The sequence below is a fragment of the Tursiops truncatus genome, chromosome 4, assembly GCF_011762595.2.
Source record: "Tursiops truncatus isolate mTurTru1 chromosome 4, mTurTru1.mat.Y, whole genome shotgun sequence".
NCBI classification, from domain to species: Eukaryota; Metazoa; Chordata; class Mammalia; order Artiodactyla; family Delphinidae; genus Tursiops; species Tursiops truncatus.
Genome location: NC_047037.1, coordinates 75,873,111 through 75,891,943, shown reverse-complemented (window position 1 = coordinate 75,891,943; position 18,833 = coordinate 75,873,111). Strand labels below are relative to the sequence as shown.

The following is an 18,833-nucleotide window of genomic DNA, read 5'->3' as shown; positions in this document are numbered from 1 at the left end:
CTCAATCATGAGTGATAGGGCTGGCAGAAGGTACCTTCCCATGGCTGAGACCAGATCCACACGGAGCAGAATGAACCAAACGACAGGCCTCAGCTTCAAGCCGGAGGAGGGTCCTAACATCTGTTAAAGGACGGGACCCAGGACCTGCAGGTCAACTGTCAAGGACACCTGGGGAAGCCTAACCAGTTGGGCAGCATCTACAAAAAAGGCCTTAACATCCTAGAGCAGTGGTTCCTATATCTGGCTGCACAAAGGAATCACCTGGGAGCCTTTAAAAATCCCAGTGCCCGGCTGTACCCTAGAACAGAACCTCTTGGGCATCAGTGCTTTGTAAAGCTCCTCTGGTGATTCTAGCGGGCAACCGAGGGAGAACCAGTGTCTAGAGTCAGGCTAGGTCCAGTCCCATCCTGATTTATGCTACCCAGCTCTGCAAGCCAGAAACCTAGATGGTACCACTGTAGTCCAAGCCTTCGCTAAGCCCTCCAGGGCTGCCAGCTTCCCAACTCTAGGGGTCACCTTCACGCAGAAGACAATGTGCCTGGTGCTCTGTGGAGCCATGTGATGCTATGATTCTGCCACCTGGAGATCATTTCCTTTCTTCTCTCCACCCCCACTCTGCTGCCTTAATTCAATTGTCCCCATCAATCACCGGGATTGTTGCCGTTTCTCCTAACGAGCTCCTCTGCTAATGCATTCTCTGCATTGGGCTGGGTGATCTGAACACCAAATCTGTTCATGCCACTTCTCGGCTTATACCTCTTTGCCTCCAAAATAAAATATGGACCCCTCTGCTCAGCCATGAAGACCCTCTGTGATGTAGCCTCTCTCTCTTCCTGGGCCTCATCTCCTACCTTTATCCCACTCCCACCCCATGATCCTGCCACACTGGCCCCCTCAGTGCTCCGTGCTATTTCACACCTTGTCTCCTCCTTAGCTGCCTGGCCAACCCCCATCCTTCAAACTGCTGCCCAAGGGCAGCTCTCTGGGAAGACTTTTCAGACCCTGCGGAGCCTGGGGGTTCCTCATGCCTCTGGGCACCTGGCACCTGGCATGCACCCCTTCTTACATGCTTCCCACAGCACTGCCGTTATTTCTGTGCATCTGTCTCTCTTTCCCCACTTTGGCCACTTTACTGTTCCAGAAGACTTTCATTTGCTGACCATGGGAACTTAATAAAAAGCCAACTTTCTCCTGAGCATAAGGCAGGACCCTTGGATCCACTTCCTCCCACCCACTTTGGACCATCTGTGCACTGGCTGCCCCCAGGCCCTGACCTGCAGGGTTTGGCATCTTGGCTTCATTTCCCATGGAAGTCACTTGGAAACTAGGCTCTGGCTGGGCTGCTTGTGACCAACCAAGCTGGCAGGACATGGGATGCTGCCTCTGGGAATTTACTCCACCTTGCTCCAGCCCAGGCCCCAGGAACATGTCCCATCCAGGAAAGGGAATCATTTATGAACTCTTATGTGCTTGCTCCTTCAGGCAAGACACAGAGCCTGATTCACCTTGGGATCTCAAATGCCTAGTACCGTGCCTGGGACAGCACCCAGCATATAGTAGGTATTCCATAAATGTTTGTTAATGTTTATTAATGTTTATTAAAAATGGATGAATGGAATTTCTTTTCAATTTCCCCTAGTTCTTCCTGGCTCCTCCTTTCGGATGGTCACACCTTTTCTGCTCCCTGTGGAGCACCTCCTCTGTGGCAACCAGCTGCAATGGCCCCTGGGGGTCTAGACCCAGGTGCAGCTAGAAGAAACTAGACCAGAGTGTCACACTAGCTCACCAAGGAGGTCTCCCCTTCCCCAACTGCCCTTTGTAGTGAAACACGATACCAAATAGCCCAGGCCCTGACAAACTCCTTGTACCATTCTCTAATTAGGTTCTGTGTATCACTCATCATCTTATCCTGGCTGTGCTGTGAGCCCTAGCGGCCCGACACTCTGCTTGTCTTATAGCCCCTCCTCCCCCAGCTCACTTTTTTTTTTTTTTTTTTTGCGGTACGCGGGCCTCTCACTGTTGTGGCCTCTTCCGTTGCGGAGCACAGGCTCCGGACGCGCAGGCTCAGCGGCCATGGCTCACGGGCCCAGCCGCTCCGCGGCATGTGGGATCTTCCCAGACCGGGGCACAAGCCCGCGTCCCCTGCATCGGCAGGCGGACTCTCAACCACTGCGCCACCAGGGAAGCCCCCAGCTCACTTTCAATACACAGCAAGTGCTCAAGGAACACTTGATCGCTGGAGACCAGCAAGCCTCCCCTGGATGCAGGAACTGAGGCCCTCCCCTCATTGACAAAGAGATGGCCTTCCTTTCTCTAGAATGTCCAGCCTCTGCAGAGGTGATATGGCATCTGTTTCTCAATCTGGGATAAATGTTCTGGATCCAGGAGTCCCATCAAAGTGCCTCCCAAAGCACTCAGGGAATGATGCTGGGGGAGCCCTTCCTGGCAGCAGAGAACAAATCAGTCGCAGCTCAGTGAAAACGCTGAGCTACAATGGGATCACTCAGGCCAGGCTAAGAAAGGAACCAGGGCCACCCTTTCCCTCGAGGCCCAAACCCAGAGACCCTCCTGTGGATTTAGCAGCTGGACTTAGCATGACCAGCCGTTCCAGTTTGCCCAGTACTGTACTGGTTCTAGTGAAAGTCCTGCGTCCTGGGACCCCTCAGTCTAGGCAAACAGGAGCACCTAGCTCCTGTCCTCACAACGCAGGAGCCGTGCGTGTGCCCCCGTGTTTCTGTGGCCACGCCCCCACTTCCAAATATCTTCCCAGCCATTACCCCCACTGCCAGTGTGAGTCCACAGCCAGTGAAAAGAACACAGGGCTCCTGTTTTCAACCCTGGGGGTTGAATTCTGAATCTCACTCCTTGTGCTGCCCTGGCCCCAGCCCCCAAATACCAGGGAAATTACAGGGAAGGGAAGCAAATGTACCTGAAGGAGGGAGACATTGGCAAGGCTGAGTCTGAAGAGGTAGTTCCTGTGAAAACAGAAACAGAGATGGTAAGTCAGGCTGGTTCTGCAGGTAGGTCTCCAGGAACAGCTTCCTGGCTCCTGCCTCATGGGGTGCCAGGACTGGGTGCCGACTGCAGACGGCTGACAGTGGGCCGACCCCAGGGAGAGCTTCACCTCCATTTGCTCATTTAATCTGCACTGCCACGCCGGGAGTAGAGAGAAAACTCCATTTTACAGAAGAGGAAACAGTTTGGGTAAATGGCCCAAATCACAGAGATAGTAAGTGCAGGATGTGGGATGGAAACCCAGACGCATCTGCTCCCAAAGCCCACACTGTCTCTGTTCCCCGCCATCCCAGCAGGCCCTGGGCACAGCCTCCCACACCCCCTTCCCAACCATGGAACCTGTTTCTGTTCAACATAAAGCCTCATGGAGCTCTTGTGGGGACCCAGGCAGGTCATCTTCCTCCTTCCCTCGGCCACCTCCCTGGCCCAGCCTGTCTCCTCTTGCCCAAACTGCCCCTCTGCCACTTCGTGCTTCCTCTCCTCCACATCGCCACCTGCACGGGGCTGCCAGATTCATCCTCCTCAAACACTGCTTTCATCATATCAGCCTGCTGCTCGAAAACCTTAAATAAGGAAACTTATATCCACACAAAAACCTGCACACGGATGTTTATAACAGCTTTATTCATAATTGCCAGAACTTGGAAGCAACCAAAATGTCCTTCAGTAGTTGCGTGGGTAAACTGTGGTGCATCAAGACAATGGAATATTATTCAGTGTTAAAAAGAAATGAGCTATCAAGCCATGGAAAGACGTAGGGAAGCTTAAATACATATTACTAAGTGAAAAAAGCCAATTTGGAAAGGTTATATGCTGTATGACTTCATTATATGATATTCCGGGAAAAGGCAGAACTATGGAGACATTAAAACGATCAGCGGTCGCCAGGGGGTGGGGTGGCGGCGGGGATGAACAGGCAGAGCACAGGGGACTTTTAGGGCAGTGAAACTACTAGGTATGTTACCCTAATGATGAGTACATGATAGTATACATTTGTCCAGACCCACAGAATGTACACCACCAAGAGTGAACCTTAAGGTAAACGCTGGGCTTTGGGTGATGATGATGTGTCAGTGTAGGTTCATCAGTTGTAACAAATGCACCTGCGGTGGAGGCTACTGGTGGTGAGGGAAGCTGGGCCTGCGTGGGGCGGGGGTGTCTATGGGAACTCTCTGTACCTTCCTGTCAAGTTTGCTGCCAACCTAAAACTGCTCTAAAAAAAAAAAGTCTTAATTAAAAAAAAAAAGTATAGCTTATACTCCATTTAAAGTTATTATAAAATATTGGCTTTATTTCCCTGTGCTGTACAGTTTATTCTTGTGGCTTATTTATTCTATAGATAATAGTTTCTCTTAATCCCCGACTCCTATCTCGCCCCCCTCCTTTCCTCTCCCCACTGGTAACCAGTAGTTTGTCCTCTATATCTGTGAGTCTGTTTCTGTTTTGCTATATGAATTCGTTTGTTTTATGTTTTAGATTCCACATATAAATGACAACATTTGGTGTTTGTCTTTCTCTGTCTTATTTCAAAGGCATCAGGAGTCTAAAAACTACATATGTAAAGCTGGTGGACTCTGAATCAGGTGGAAGGATGGCATTAATGTCAGCTTCCTGACTGCAGTGTTGTATTATGGTTATGCAAGATGTTACCACTGTGTGGGGGGGAATGGGGTGAAGGATATAAGGATGCGATCTCTGTATTATTTCTTACAACTGCACGTAAATCTACCATTATCTCAACATAAAAAGTAAAACAATGATTCTCTTTGCTTGGAAAATAAGGTCCACACTCTTGTATACTTGCATATGTAGAGATTACTTTTGAGAGGACATGCAAACTCACCACAGGGCACGCCTCCAGTGAGGGGTCCTGCTTGGTGTATAGTGGGCTGGCCCTGCTTTTCACTTTTGTACCTTCTGAATGTTATACCATAACACATATCACTGATGCAAAGTAATAAGTTAATTTCAAAATTAAAAAAATAAAATGCATTCAGCCCAGCTTCTTAATAGCCCTGTGATGTTGGCTGCATCACATAACCCAGACTTTACGGATGAGGAAACTGAGGCTCACAGGTCAAGATTACCCAGGACAAGAATGCAGCTCATCTGGTCCAGAGCTCCGTCCTCGACTTGCCTCCTTTTCACGTGGCAAATGAAGGGGCGGGGCCACTCAGGAAAGCCCAGAAGTCAAGGATGGTCAGCTACACAGTGGAGCCTGGAGGCATCCAACCCAGTGACCATCCTCCCTCACCCCAGACCTGCTGAATCAGAACCCCTGGGGCGGAGAGCTTCTGAAAAACAGCAGTGCAGTTGGAGGTGGTAACGTGGGTTGGCAGAAAAAACTCTAGCCCTGAGGTTAGGGGACCTGGGTTCTCGTCCCCAGACTCTGTTGTCATCTTGTTTACGTGGTCTTGGGAAGGTCACCTTCCCCACTCCAGCCTCTGCTTCCTCATGTTGAAATCGAGGACAGTTGGATTAGGCCAGTGATTCTGAAACTCCAGTGTTCATCAGGCTTACCTGGAGCGCTTGTTAAAACACAGGTTGCTGGGCCCCACCTCCAGAGTTTCTGACTCATCAGGTCTGGGGTAGGGCCCAAGAATTCGATTTCTAACAAGTTTCCCAATGCTGCTGATGCTTCTGGTCCCACTGGAACAGACCATCTCTAAGCTCCCTTCCCTACCAGAGCTGAAGGTCTATGATTTTGAGGACTCTCTCCTCCTACTCTGCTCTGTAAAGTCTCTACAAGTCCTCCCTAGAGTGTATTACCCCTTGCATACCAGATCGGGGCAGTGGGGCTAACTGATATCAGGCAACAGGGAGGTGAGGTCCTTCATAAAAGAAGCACATGGCCCGTGTCCCATGTCCCAGGTGCAGGCAGCCAGCCAGCCAGCAGGGGGCTCCTGGGCACCTTCTCTGCATGGGGAGGACACCAGCTAGGTAGGTCCTGGCAGGATGGCAGGGACAGGGGCTGGGAGGTTCCAGCAGGCATTCCTGCCCTTGATAACTGCCAGACCCTGAGGAATGTGTCTTGCTGAGATCTGGAGGTCACTTCCTTCCCACCTCCCCGCACCCACCCATCCACTGCTTCCTTTTCTGGGGGACTGACATTCAGACACAGAGAGGGCCTGGTAGGGCGGAATAGGAGCCCAGGGTGAGGGTCTGCCCACAGAGGGTCATGCCAAATGATATTCCCTCCACTCAATTCGCTTAGAATTGATCCCCCAGTCCTGGCCCCAACCCTCCTGTACCTCATTACCTGGCTCCCACGATGAGCTGGTTTCTGGAAGGATCCAGAGCGAGCTGGGAGAAATCTTGGGCTCCAGGGTAGGTGAAGTTAGAGACCCATGGCTTCAGATCTGGGGGAGGGAGAAGCAGCCATTCGGTTACTGTTGGCCCAGGGGCTCTCAGCTGCACCAGCATCGGACCCAAGAACGGAAGGGCTGCAGTGAGGCAGAGGCACCCCGGAGATCTGGGTTCTGCCTGCCCACCTCTGTGAGCAGCCGGCTGGGGGACAGGGAGTGCGGGTGGCGTCACTGCTCCTGCTTTGTTCCCTAGCTCAGAGAAGGGCTCCACCCACCCCCTAGCTGCACAAAGGGACACCTGTAATCATCCTTGACCCCCCGAGACCCTCGCCAGCCACGCCAAACATACTGGCAAATCCTGTCCGTTCTCTGAAATCCATCCATCTCGCCCTCTGCACCCTACTCCCCAGCCAAGCCACCATCATCTCTTGCCTGGACTGATGCTAACAGCATCCTAACTGGCATGGCTTCCACTCTTGCCCCTCCAGCCCATTTCCCACAAGGCAACAACGTGATCTCTCTAAAATGCAAATCTGGTTATGTCACTCTCTAGCTGAGAACTCTTTAATAGCTCCCAGTTTCCTCCAGGAAAAGTCCCAACTCCTTTGGTTTCTGGTCCACTGTCCTCCCAGGTAGAATGAATGCCTGGCACATTAGTGATCTAGTGATCCACTGAAAGAATGCAGCTTCTGCTTATACATTCCCCCTTAAACCCTCCACTCCAGTCACATTCAACCAGAACACAGTGCACATCTCCAGATCTATCCCACAAGAGCCTGCAAACCTTTGCAATTCTATTCTTCCTTAGCGGAACAGTTCCTCTTTGTCCCCGTCCCCACCCCACCTCCTCCAAGAAGCCTTCCTTGACTCCCCCATGCAAGGTGACGGGCTCCCATAGACCTCTTCTTGACTGCCATCAAAGCTCCTATCTCACTGGGTGTCTAATCTGGTAGTTTGCCCTGGGGGACAAGGAAAATCTTGCTTCTGGGAGCTCTAGCCTCCTCCCAGCAGCTGGCAGTATTTGAATGAATGTATGAATAATCGTCAACTCCCTTTTGTACAAGAAGCCTCAGGTTTTCAGACAAGACTCCACAGAGGTGGAAGGAATGGAGGGTGGGTGGGCAGTGCCCATCTCTGTCTCCAAGAAGACTCTTCCCAGCCAAGGCCAAAGTCTTTCATGGGGACCAGGTGGGCAGAGGAGACCTCGAAGCCCTCTGGATGGATGGGGCAGTGGTCTGGAGAGGGTACACCTGGGGAACAGTGCCCAGCTGACTTTCCCTCCAAATGGAGAACCACTTCCCCCATCTTGGCTCACAGCCCCTTAATAGCTCTCCTTCAGCTCCTTCTTCATGGATGTGAGGGAACTGACCAGTAAAGAGAGAAAGCTGTGGGGCAGAGGAACTTTCCCGCCGATAGGGTAAAGATGAGGGGAATGTGAGGAGGCCCTGAGATTTCTTCCTCACAGTGTATTAGTAACTGGCTCCCAGAAGGCCCAGAGTAGTGTGTGTGTGTGTGTGTGTGTGTGTGTGCGCGCGCGCGCGCGCGTGCGTGTGTGCACGTGCGTGCGTGTGTGTGTGTGTGTGTGTGTGTGTAATCCAAGGGAAATAAATCAGTGCTCATTATCCCTCCACTACAGAGTAAAAGCAGTGCTTCATTTCTGCACGGCAGGCAAACACTTAATCGCTCCCTGGAGAACTGAAGGTTTTGCGAGTTGGATGTTTTTCAGAAAACTGTGATATGGACGATTAAAAAAAAAGAAGAAAGAAAAACTGCAGCAAAATGAAGCAAATCCTTTGTGTCTGCCTCTGCCCTCAGCAGGTGACTATAGGTTGGCAAGAACCATCACGAAGTTGCAATGGCATTTGGGTGATCACAGTATAAGGAGTGGATGTGGAGTCGGGTAGGCCGGGTTTTTAGCTGACCTCAGGGCTGCTCTCAGAAATCCTGATAGGATGTCATGGTACCTTAGAGACTAAGCCAAGGGTCCTCCTTCTCCAGGAAGCCTTCCTGGATTATAACCTCTCCATCCTGATCTTATTTTGTTCCATATTCTCTCCACCCTTCGTGTTCCATTCATACTGCATGTTTTTGTCACTCTGAATGTGCTCATCTGTTTTCCGGGTGGGGTGTGTGTGTGTGTGTGTGTGTGTGTGTGTGTGTGTGTGAGGGGTTGCCATCCCCAGCATACTGGGTGCTCTCCAATAGTAGCAACTGGCTTGCACTTTAATCCCCTTCTTCCATTCTGACAGGGGTATTCCAGATGTGAGCAGCTGAACAGGGGAAGACGTGGCATGACTGGTCTGCGGCAAGCCAGGAGAAACTCCATCTGGAGATGGCTCAGCTCAGCCTTCATTCCAACCCTTTCTTGGGGAGAAGGGAGAGGAAGAGGAAAAAGGGCAGGAGCCAGGAAGACAGTGGGAGGTGAGAGTGGAGGAGGGGGGGCGGTCCCTTCCAGTTTCTGTCCCTCTTCCTTACCCCGAAGTGACTGACAAGGGCAAGGGGGAAGGGGCAAGGGGGGGAGATGCAGGGGGCACAGCGTGGTGATCCTGGGGGAGCTGTCTTTGGAAGGGAGCCAGCTTCCTCTTATTACACAGGCAAACAGGACCAGAGGGAAGGCTGTTGTTAAAACACCGAGCACGTTCTGAGCTCCATGTGCAGTGAACGCTTTGGACAGTGACTTTAAGAGAAAAATGACATTCTCCATGACGTGCCTGTGATTTTAATTATAGTCAATTCAATTACCCACTTTGTGGATTAACCACTGCCAGTGTGAACTCCATACTGGCTTCTCCCCGCCACCTCGACAGACCAAGCTGTGGCAAAAGGAATAACGTGCAGGCCGGAGAGAAACACAGGTGGATCCCCTTAAAAGAAACCCATAGGAGAAAATTTAACCTTACAAAACAGAAGAACGTCTGTCAGATTCTGCAATTGGCAGCTCCTCTGGGGTATGTAGGGGTTATTCACAGATCAGCCAGGTGTCAGGGGAGAGGGAAACTCACAGCTACAGGGTTAGAAGCCTACTCAACTGTCAGAAGTAAAATGTAACATCCGGAAGCTGGGGGTTGGTGCCGGGCTGGATTATGGCCGCTTCTCTGGAACACGGCATCACCCAGAACATAGTCACCCAACGTGAATGGAGTCTCTAGTGTGTGCCCAGCAGAACTAAAGGATGCGGGGAGACAAGAGGACAAGCCCTCATCCAGGACTAACTGCACTGGGGGACCAAAGGGAGCGACATTTAAGGAACAACAGGGACATGAGTACTCAAAGGAAACTTCTTCACCTCTGAGGCCCCGCAGCGTCCAGCTCCGTGCCTGGAGTCAGGTATTGGGTCAGGGGCCCAAGAAAAATTTGGCCAATAGACAGGAAAACCCAAAGCCAACAGAAAGAGGGAACGGGTGAATTTTGGGGAGGCCAGGAGGCCTGAGGAGGAAAAACAGATATGACGCCCGTCTCCGGGGCTGTCAGTCTAGGACGGACCATCTCTGCTCACCTGGGGCTCAGGGGATTTCTTAGTCACTCTGTGTCAACTGCCTATGTCACTCTGGGCCTCATTCCTTCCTTCTGAAAGGGGGCGGGGTGGGAAGTCAGTTTCATTCAAGTAATTTACAGCTGAAGATCAGAAATGGTGTCAAGGAAGCCAGGCTTTCAAGGAACACATCCTCCACCTCTCCACCCTCCTCCCATCACCAGCCAGTTTGTTCCAGTACAGATCCGCCTGGCTGGGTGACAGGGATTTCCCTGCTCTCCTTCCATTGTCCATGGCCCCAGGATCAGCCAGGCCAACCGTGCCCCAGCAAAGCCCCTGAGAAGAAAGGGCTCATTAGGAGCTGCCTCAGGCGGCCCCCGCATGAGGACACGCTCAGGATTCTGCTCCTTCGTCCCTCCCTGCAGTGACAGCCTCCAGAAGCCATCAGAAGTCGGAGGGTGTGCGTGCGTTTTGTAGGTTTAAGGACATTACTAATTTGCTCTAATCCACTTAAGCCTTCGAAGCCTCAGATCCCAGCTCAAACAAGACAGCACGGAGAAGACAGCTGGAAACCCTCCTCCCGGAGACAGGAGCCAGCCCACAGCTGGGAATCCCACACATCTGAAACGCCTCCAGCCTCCCCACCTCGCTGCCCCAACTCCTATCCATACTGCCTTCCCCACCCGCCGAATCCCACGCCCGCCTCGGTCTTATGGATTCATTTCTCCACTCTGGTTTCCATCTTGCCTCTCTCAGCTGGCTGTGTGGAATCACAGAGGATGGGCTGCCGCGCATCTGACGGTGGACGCACCTGGTCCCTTTGCGGCGGGGAATGGGAAGAGCCCGGGATGGAGTCAGGAGGGAGACATGGAGATCTGGCTCTGACAAGTCGCTCCAACCGTCTACACCTCAGCCCTCCCCATCTGTAAACAGAGGTGACAGCCCTTGCCCTGCCTCGCTGCCAGTGTTATTGTGAAGAGGAAATAGGATGGGTGTTTATCACTTAAGAACATGGGGACCCCTGAGACCACATGTGCAGATCCCAGTGTGAGCTCCATCATGGAGTGTCGACGTGGTCCTAACACCCCCGGTGACCACCAAACTGGCTAACAGGCTGAGGGAGAACGTGCAGGATGCGCCAGGATGTGTGTTTTGTTACGATTTTAGATGATCATCAAATGTATATACTAATTTTAGAAACTTATTGAGAACGTATGGACCCCTCAGAACATGTCCAGCGACTCCCAAACTCCAGTCTGGGAAAGACTATGATAAGACACTCTCATGCCCTTCCTTGACAGAAGGAGTTATTTGTCATCAAGGCCCCTTTCCCTGGGGGCTCCCAAGGCGCCGAAGACAGGCATCCCTGCAGCCATCTTAGAGCACAGGGAACCTTTCCAGAGATCTCTAGGCACTTCCTAATGAGCGAGTCAGCTTCATTCTTTCCCAGGGTAGCCAAGAAATAGAGCTTGTGCTTCCAGAAGAGCTGGAAGCACAAGAAGACCAACCAACCCTTGGCTACAGCACCCTGGGCATCTATAACCTCATTCTCCGGCAAAGGAATTCCAGAGAAAGACCACCTCCTCCCCCAGGGAAAAATGGATGAAGGGCCTGAACAAATTGTCTGGAGACTAAAATCAGATCCCTCGAGCCCATGGCTGCCCATCCTTCTTACATCTATCCCCAGAGGAAGAGTCTCCCGTACCCTACAAGAAATGACTTCCAACAGCCAAAGAGACACAAAGTCCTTCAGGACACAGTCATTGCAAAAAAGGACTGAGAGGGAAGTGGCTCTCACCTGCAAAGGCCACGATGGGGTGTTCCCTCAGGGAGCACAGCTGCTGCTCACTGCTGGGTTCACTGGCGACATCCTGGGAGCTGGCGAGGTGCACCACCAGCAGTGTGAGGCTGGGCGGCAGCAGGGTGACAGCCAGGGGTCCCGGGAACACCATGGTGGGCCCCTCTGTACTCCCAGCTCCTGGAGGCGGGCTGGGGGGAGACCTGAAATGCAAACACTCACTCTCACCACACACTCCCTCAGCAGTGCCCACCTCTCCCGATCTCCTCCGTGCCTGTCGGTAGCCCCACGGGATCTGTTTGTTTGTCTGTTTAAATAAATTTAATTTTTTTTACAATACTTAAGAGTTTGCTCTGCTCTAGTAATGTAAAGTTATAGATCATACCTTGAAAGCTAATTTCCCTTGTAATGGTATTCTGGACAAAACTGACAAATTATAGAGCTTTTTCTATTATGATCCCAAATGGCTTAAAATTTATTTTAATGATAAAGGTGGTATCTTAGGGATTTTAATAAATGGAGTTAGGACAAGTGGGTAGTCATTTGTAAAAAGATAAATTTAGATCCATAACTCACACCAACTAGGAAAAATTCCACTGGATGAAAGGTTTAAATGTTAAGGATAAAACCAGAAAAATACTAGAAGAAAATGTGGGCCGAATTCTTCATAACCTTGGAGTGGAGAACCACGACTCCAAATCCAGAAGCTATTAAAGAAAAGATTGACAAATTTAACTACATAAAACCCACAAACTTCTGCATGCTCCCTCTCTCCCCAAAACAAACATCAAGCAAAATCAAACGGCAAATGACAAGAAAGGGAAAAAGATTTGCAGTTCATGTCAGAGACAAGGGGCTAATATTCCTAATATACAAAGAATTCCTGAGAATTAAGAGGAGAAAGACCAACAGTCCAGTAGAAAAATGGCAAAGAATATAAATACAAACAGGACTTAAAAATATGAATGACGCTATTCTCACTCATAATAAGAGCAACACAAATGAAAACTTGGACTGAGATATCGTTGTTCACCTGTCAGTTTAGCACATATCCAAGTGAGATGACAGCTCTTGGTGAGGCAGTGGAAAAAGGGGCGCTCTCATATACTGCTGGTGGGTGGGCAAAATTGTACAACCCGATGGAGAGGGATTTGGCAACATCTGGCAAAACAACAGAGGCGTCTACCCTTTGACCTAATTCCTGGGAGTAAAGCGGTCACCCGATCCACAAGCTGTGATCAGTCTGAGATAACATAAATGAATTTGGAGAGTGGTTTTTAAAACCTTTATCGTAATTTGACAGAGCAAATTTTTATTTATTTATTTTTTTTGCGGTACGCGGGCCTCTCACTGTTGTGGCCTCTCCCGTTGCGGAGCACAGGCTCAGGATGCGCAAGGCTCAGCGGCCATGGCTCACGGGCCCAGCTGCTCCGTGGCATGTGGGATCTTCCCGAACCGGGGCACGAACCCGTGTCCCCTGCATCGGCAGGCGGACTCTCAACCACTGTGCCACCAGGGAAACCCAACAGAGCAATTTTTATGTCTATTGGATGTAATAACAAAATATGTGGACTTGTATTTTGCCTAGATTTTTTTTTTCAATTCACTCCTCAAGGAATTTGCTTTTATTGAATTTTACATAAGTATCCATCTGCGACAGATTGTAAATTGAAAGGGAAAACCTGCTCCTTCACCACAGTTAGTTAAGAAACAAAAATAGACTATAAGCGCACCTGCACACAGGCAAAGTGACTTATGCACAAGATTATTCCTTGTGGTATTTTTTGAAATAACAAAAGACAGGAAACAACCAAATATCCAGCAACTGGAGACTGCTTAAATAAGCCACGCTATGTCTTTGGAAGGGAATATGATGCAGCTCCAGAAAAGAATGGGGGTTTGCACCAGATCTTGCTATGGAGGAATCTCCAGGTATATTAAGTGAAAAAAGAAAGGTGCAAAACAGTGTAATAGCACCTTTTGTGTAAAACAAGAGGGTAGAGGACTTCCCTGGTGGCACAGTGGTTAAGAATCCGCCTGCCAATGCAGGGGACATGGGTTCAAGCCCTGTTCCGGGAAGATCTCACATGTCGCAGAGCAACTAAGTCTGTAGGCCACAACTACTGAGCCTGTGCTCTAGAGCCCATGAGCCACAACTGCTGAGCCCGTGTGCCCAGAGCCTGTGCTCCGCAATAAGAGAAGCCCCCGCTCACCGCAACTAGAGAAAAACCCGTGCGCAGCAACGAAGACCCAACGCAGCCAAAACTAAAAATAAATAATAAATTTCTTAAAAAAGAGGGTAGAAATAAGAATATATATTTATATTTGCTATATTAGCATTACGATACAATGGAAAAATAAACCAAAACTAATTCTTTAAAAAATGGTTACTTAAAAGTAGCAAAATGGTGATCCAGTCTTCTCAATATATACCTTTTTATTTTATTTTCATTTTTGAATATTAAATATGTTTAATACCTATTCAATAAAAATTTTAAAACCTTTTAAAAATTAGTGTTGGTTCCCTGAAACTTCTAATATGGAGCTGCCCAACAGTTCCTCTGGAGCCTGACCCAGACCCTCTGAATCAGTTCCCACCTCTTTCCTTCCCAGGGCCATCCAATGTGTCACCAAGCCCTGTTGATCCCACATCCCTCACATGTCCTTAACCCACTCAGTGACCTCTTTGATGTCACTTTCATTATTTGTGAAGTGAAAGGTTGAACTAGATCAGGGATTCCCCGTTGGGATAGGAGCAAATCAGAATCACTTCCACTGGGGGCGGAGTCCTGGGGCCAGCAGGTAAGTGATCCCAAAGGTGATTGTGATGAGCCTCCCCAAGCCCTAGAGGCCCCTGGGTTTCCTTCATGCTCTTTTTGCTCCTAACCCCTCCTCTCTCTTCCCTCCCTACTGCCACTACTTACTCAAGGTCTGGAAAGCTACAGCAGGATGATTTTCTTCTTAAGTTTCCTCACTTGTGTGTGCAACGGTATTAAAACCTATTACTGCATTGCTGCAAGGCTTCCAGAAGTACCCCAGTGACTACACCGTCCATGCACCCTTACCCTACCGCATCCTGCACCCCACGGGTCATTAGTCCCCAGAGCACCTCTTTCATTCCTTCATTCTCAGGCTCAATTCTGTCCCTCCCCAGGAGAGCCTGGCCATCTCTCTGAGCAGAGACCCTCTGGGAGGGAGATTTGGCTCAAACTTATTCCCTGAAGCGATGTTTCACACACTTGCTCACTAGAACTTATTCCTCAGTCCTAAGCTGGGTCCTTCCTGCTGCAAAGGGCTTGGCACTGCTGTCCTGTCCTGGGTGCCCATCATCTCCTTTCCTTGACTCTGATTCCTGGCCTTGGGGGAGTGTGGAATCAACAGGCAAGGCCAACCCTCTGGAGCCAGTCAACCTGAGTTTAAATCCCAGCCTTCTCCTTACCAGTTGTGCGACTCTAGGAAAAAATACTTAACCTCTCCCTGCCTTAGTTTCCCCGAATTGGGAGTGAGCATAACAATATCAACTCCCTCAGCAGTTGTAAAAGTTAAGGGAGTTACAGGTGGCTGTATCTGCGGGTTCTGCCTCTAACCAACCATGGATCGAAAATATTTGGGGGAAAAAGATTCCAGAAAGTTCCAAAAAGCAAAACTTGAACTTGCCATGCTCCCAGCAACTATTTACATAGCATTTGCATTGCATTAGGTATTATAAGTAATCTAGAGATGATTTAAAGTATATGAGAGGATGTGCATGGGTTATATGCAGATACTACACCATTTTATATAAGGTAGTTTTGGTATGGGGGCGCTGTTTCTGGAACCAATCCCCCATGGATACTGGAGTGTATTACCTTTTTTTGTTTTTTTTAAACATCTTTATTGGAGTATAATTGCTTTACAATGGTGTGTTAGTTTCTGCTGTATAACAAAGTGAATCAGCTGTACATATACATATATCCCCATATCTCCCCCCTCTTGCGTCTCCCTCCCTACCTTTTAAAGGCCTAGAACAGTGCCCGGCAGAGAGTGAGCATCAATTAGAGCTATTCTGGTGCCCTGAAGGAAGAGAAGGGGAGGGGGGAAACACGGGACTGGGGAGGGACTGGGGAAATCCCCTTGCGCCCTTGCGGTGGATGCCTTTTATTCTTTCCTCCACTCTCCCTCCCCCTCCCTGTTCTGTGTCTGGACTGCATGGGGGGCCTCCTTCCCTCTGGTCAATGGGGGAAACTGGCAGAAGATGGGGAGGGGGAGGGAGGGAGGGAGGAAGGAGGCAGCAGAGTGGGCCGCTGCATCCCTCCACAGAAGGTCAGAGCTCATTCCTGCAGCTTCTCGGCCTCCAGGTTTCCACAATCGCTCCCCACTTCCTCCCTTCAGGGTGGGGGTGTACTGCCCCCTGGTTATCAGCCCGAGGGTATTGCACAGTGAGCCTTCCCATATGGTTCCCCAAACCCTTCCCACACCTCTGTCAACAGTTCCTTTATTAAACTGGCCTCACATTTCCCAGTTTGCGAGTGCCATCTGTTTCCTATGGGGACCCTGACTGATATTAACACCTAATTGTCAATGTTCAATGCATATGCAAGCATACTCTTTTTAGACCTTAGCTGGGGCTTTTCTTCCTTTGGCCTCTCAGGACATGGAAGGCGGTAAGGCAGCTGCCCTCCCCCCATTATTCCCAACCCTCCCCCTGCCCTACGCTTCTTTCCCAGGCCTCCCTGCCACTCCCAGAGTCCCCAGGTCTGGCGCTCTGCGTGGCCAGATTCTGAGTCCCCCCCCAGCCTGAATTAGGAGCACATCCTAGGCCCCTTCCTCTCCCCCAGACCCCAGGCCTAAAAATACCTAATTTCCGCAGCAGAAGTTCTGCTCACATTACGGTTTTCATGTAAATATGTCCTCCAGGTCCCTCCTGAATCAATAATTGCTAGATTAATATCACTCTGTCCACCTGGCCCCAGCACAGCACATCTGCGGCCTGAGGAGAAGGGAAGGGTACACGGCACACGAATGAGGGCGGGAAGGACTGAGGGCAGAACCTGGATTCCCATCTCCGCTGCTCAGGCGAGGGAGGAGAAAAGAGGGAGAGAGAGCCCGAGCAGTCGATGGACATGGAAGCGGCTCGCAGACCACAGTCACCCAGCGACAGGCAGACTCTGATCAGGGAGCAGACAGGAAGAGTCTTTGTTCCGGTGAGGGTTCTGATCCTGATGCGGGGTGGCGGACGTGTTGACTTCGCAATGCCACAGGGGCCGTGCCCAGCCTAGTTGACCACCACCTTCAAGGACCTGCTCTGCCCTTGGCAAAGAAGCCGGGAGATCCTAAGAGGGGTACTGAGGAGGGACAGAAGGAACCGGGTGGCAAGGGATGGGGCGGGAGCATGGGGTGCAGATGGCCAGGGCTCCGTGAACCAGGGCCTGGAGATGCCAGCAGAGCAGGGGCTGCCATAGTGAAAAAAGGAGGCAGTTAACCTCCACATCACTGAGAGGGTTACAGGGTCTGACCTCTTGAATCCTTTCTAGATCCTTGGGGTGGGGCCTGACTCCCCAACTCCCGAGAATTCCCCATCTTTGGAAATGATCTACGCCCCCATCCACACGTTAAAGGGGTGGACCCTCAGCAGCCTTACACACCTTATCCCCGCCCCCCCACCATAGCTGCCTGCACCCAGGGAAGTCACGTGGTCAAAACAGACCAATCAGATGCTCTCCCTGGCCATTTGGGTGTATGCTTCCCACCCCCAACCCCAGGGTCAAGTCAGTCTTTTCAGAGGAACCTGGAACACTAATGGCCCCATGGGGGCGCTGTCTTCCACCTGTCCTGTGGGCTGAGGAGAGGAGCAGAAGTCAGAGACCAGTGGCAGGAGAGAGCAGTCTCCCTGGGACGCTGCCAGCCTTCTAGTTCCCAGTTCTAGCCCTTTCCTGAGGTCTGACTACCTTCTACTTCCGTGAGCCACCCGCTCCCAGATCCTTGTAATCAAAGTCCCTGTTTTTGCCTAAGCTTGTTGGAGTTGTGTCAGACCAGGAGTCGCCTACACACTATTGCCTCTTGGGTGTCCATTCTTGCCCTCCTTCTTCCTAAAGGCGCCTGTGCATCACTGGGGGTGAGGTGGGGGCAGCTTGCCCTGCTCAGGGCCTGTCCTGGCCTTCAGACCAGTGGCCAGTGAGATGCGCAAGGAAGTCGCTTGGGGCCTGCGGGGACGTATCTGAGAAGGCTCCTTTCCCGCCTGGCCTGAAGATAGGACAGCCTTGCATCTTTAGGTGACCTCTAGCCACATGATAAGGATCGTGGTGCAGAAAGACAGGTGGAACCTGGGCTGTTGATGACAGAATCAGCTCTGCTCTGCCTACCGCCAGGCGTCTCTCTCATGTTGGACCATCACACTTCTGTGTCTGTTCCTTGTTTGTAAAATGGGGAGAATAATAATACCTCCCTCACAGAGTTGCTGCAAACATTGAATGAGTTATTTTGTCTAGTAGGCTTAGATGAGCACCTGCCACAAAGCAGATGCTGTATAAGGGTTGGCTATTATTATTATTATTGCATAATTCACTCCTAATTTAAGCCCTTTTTTTCAGGCCTCAGATATCATTAGCCAAGCACGATTCCTATTCCACACAGTTTGGTTTCTCATACCTACAACCAACACGCCTAAGACAAACAGAAATTTCTATTTCTATTATGTTTTTCTAATCTGACGTGAATATAATCACAGCATTTCTCCACTAGCAGTGCATAGCAGAGGTCATCCCACCTTCTTGAGGCTAGTAGAGTACCACGGAAAGTCTGGAGCTTGGGAAGCTGCAGGACCTGAGTGCAAATCTTAGTTCTGTCACCTGTAAAATACGGCTAATATGTCCTTGCCTTGGACAGAATGATTGTCACGCTCCCAGAACTAAGTCTAGCACAGAGTAGGTCTTTTATGAAATCCATTTGTATGAAAGTTTCATGTACATAAAACATTCAACTAGTCACTTAAATGTCTTCCCAGGTTCACCCATGCATTTGTTAATACGATACTTTACTGAGCATTTGCTGAATACCTACTATGTGCAGGTTCCTATATAGATAAAGGATGTGAGGGAGGTGGAACGTCACAGGATAAAAGTTTGGCCCCTACCTTCAAGGAGCTTACGGTTCACTAGAGGAGCGGAGACAGTTGCCCATGGCACGAGAAGTCACTAGGCAGAGACAGTGACCTGGACCTGGGGTCTGGATGGTAAGGGGTCACTGGAAGCCTGTACTTCACCCT

General features: G+C 50.4%; 1 protein-coding gene across 2 annotated transcripts in view; it reads right to left on the bottom strand.

Annotated features, from left to right (window-relative positions):
• Positions 1-18,833, bottom strand: part of SEMA5B (semaphorin 5B) — a 118,674-nt gene that overhangs the window by 28,550 nt on the left and 71,291 nt on the right. For both annotated transcript variants that reach the window (XM_033856359.2, XM_073804168.1), the window contains exons 2-4: positions 11,591-11,793; positions 6,275-6,374; positions 2,930-2,975 (exon numbers count right to left, since the gene is read on the bottom strand). In XM_033856359.2, coding sequence (XP_033712250.1) covers positions 2,930-2,975; positions 6,275-6,374; positions 11,591-11,744 — 300 coding nt within the window. In that variant the 5' untranslated portion in view covers positions 11,745-11,793. The remainder of the gene's footprint in view (positions 1-2,929; positions 2,976-6,274; positions 6,375-11,590; positions 11,794-18,833) is intronic.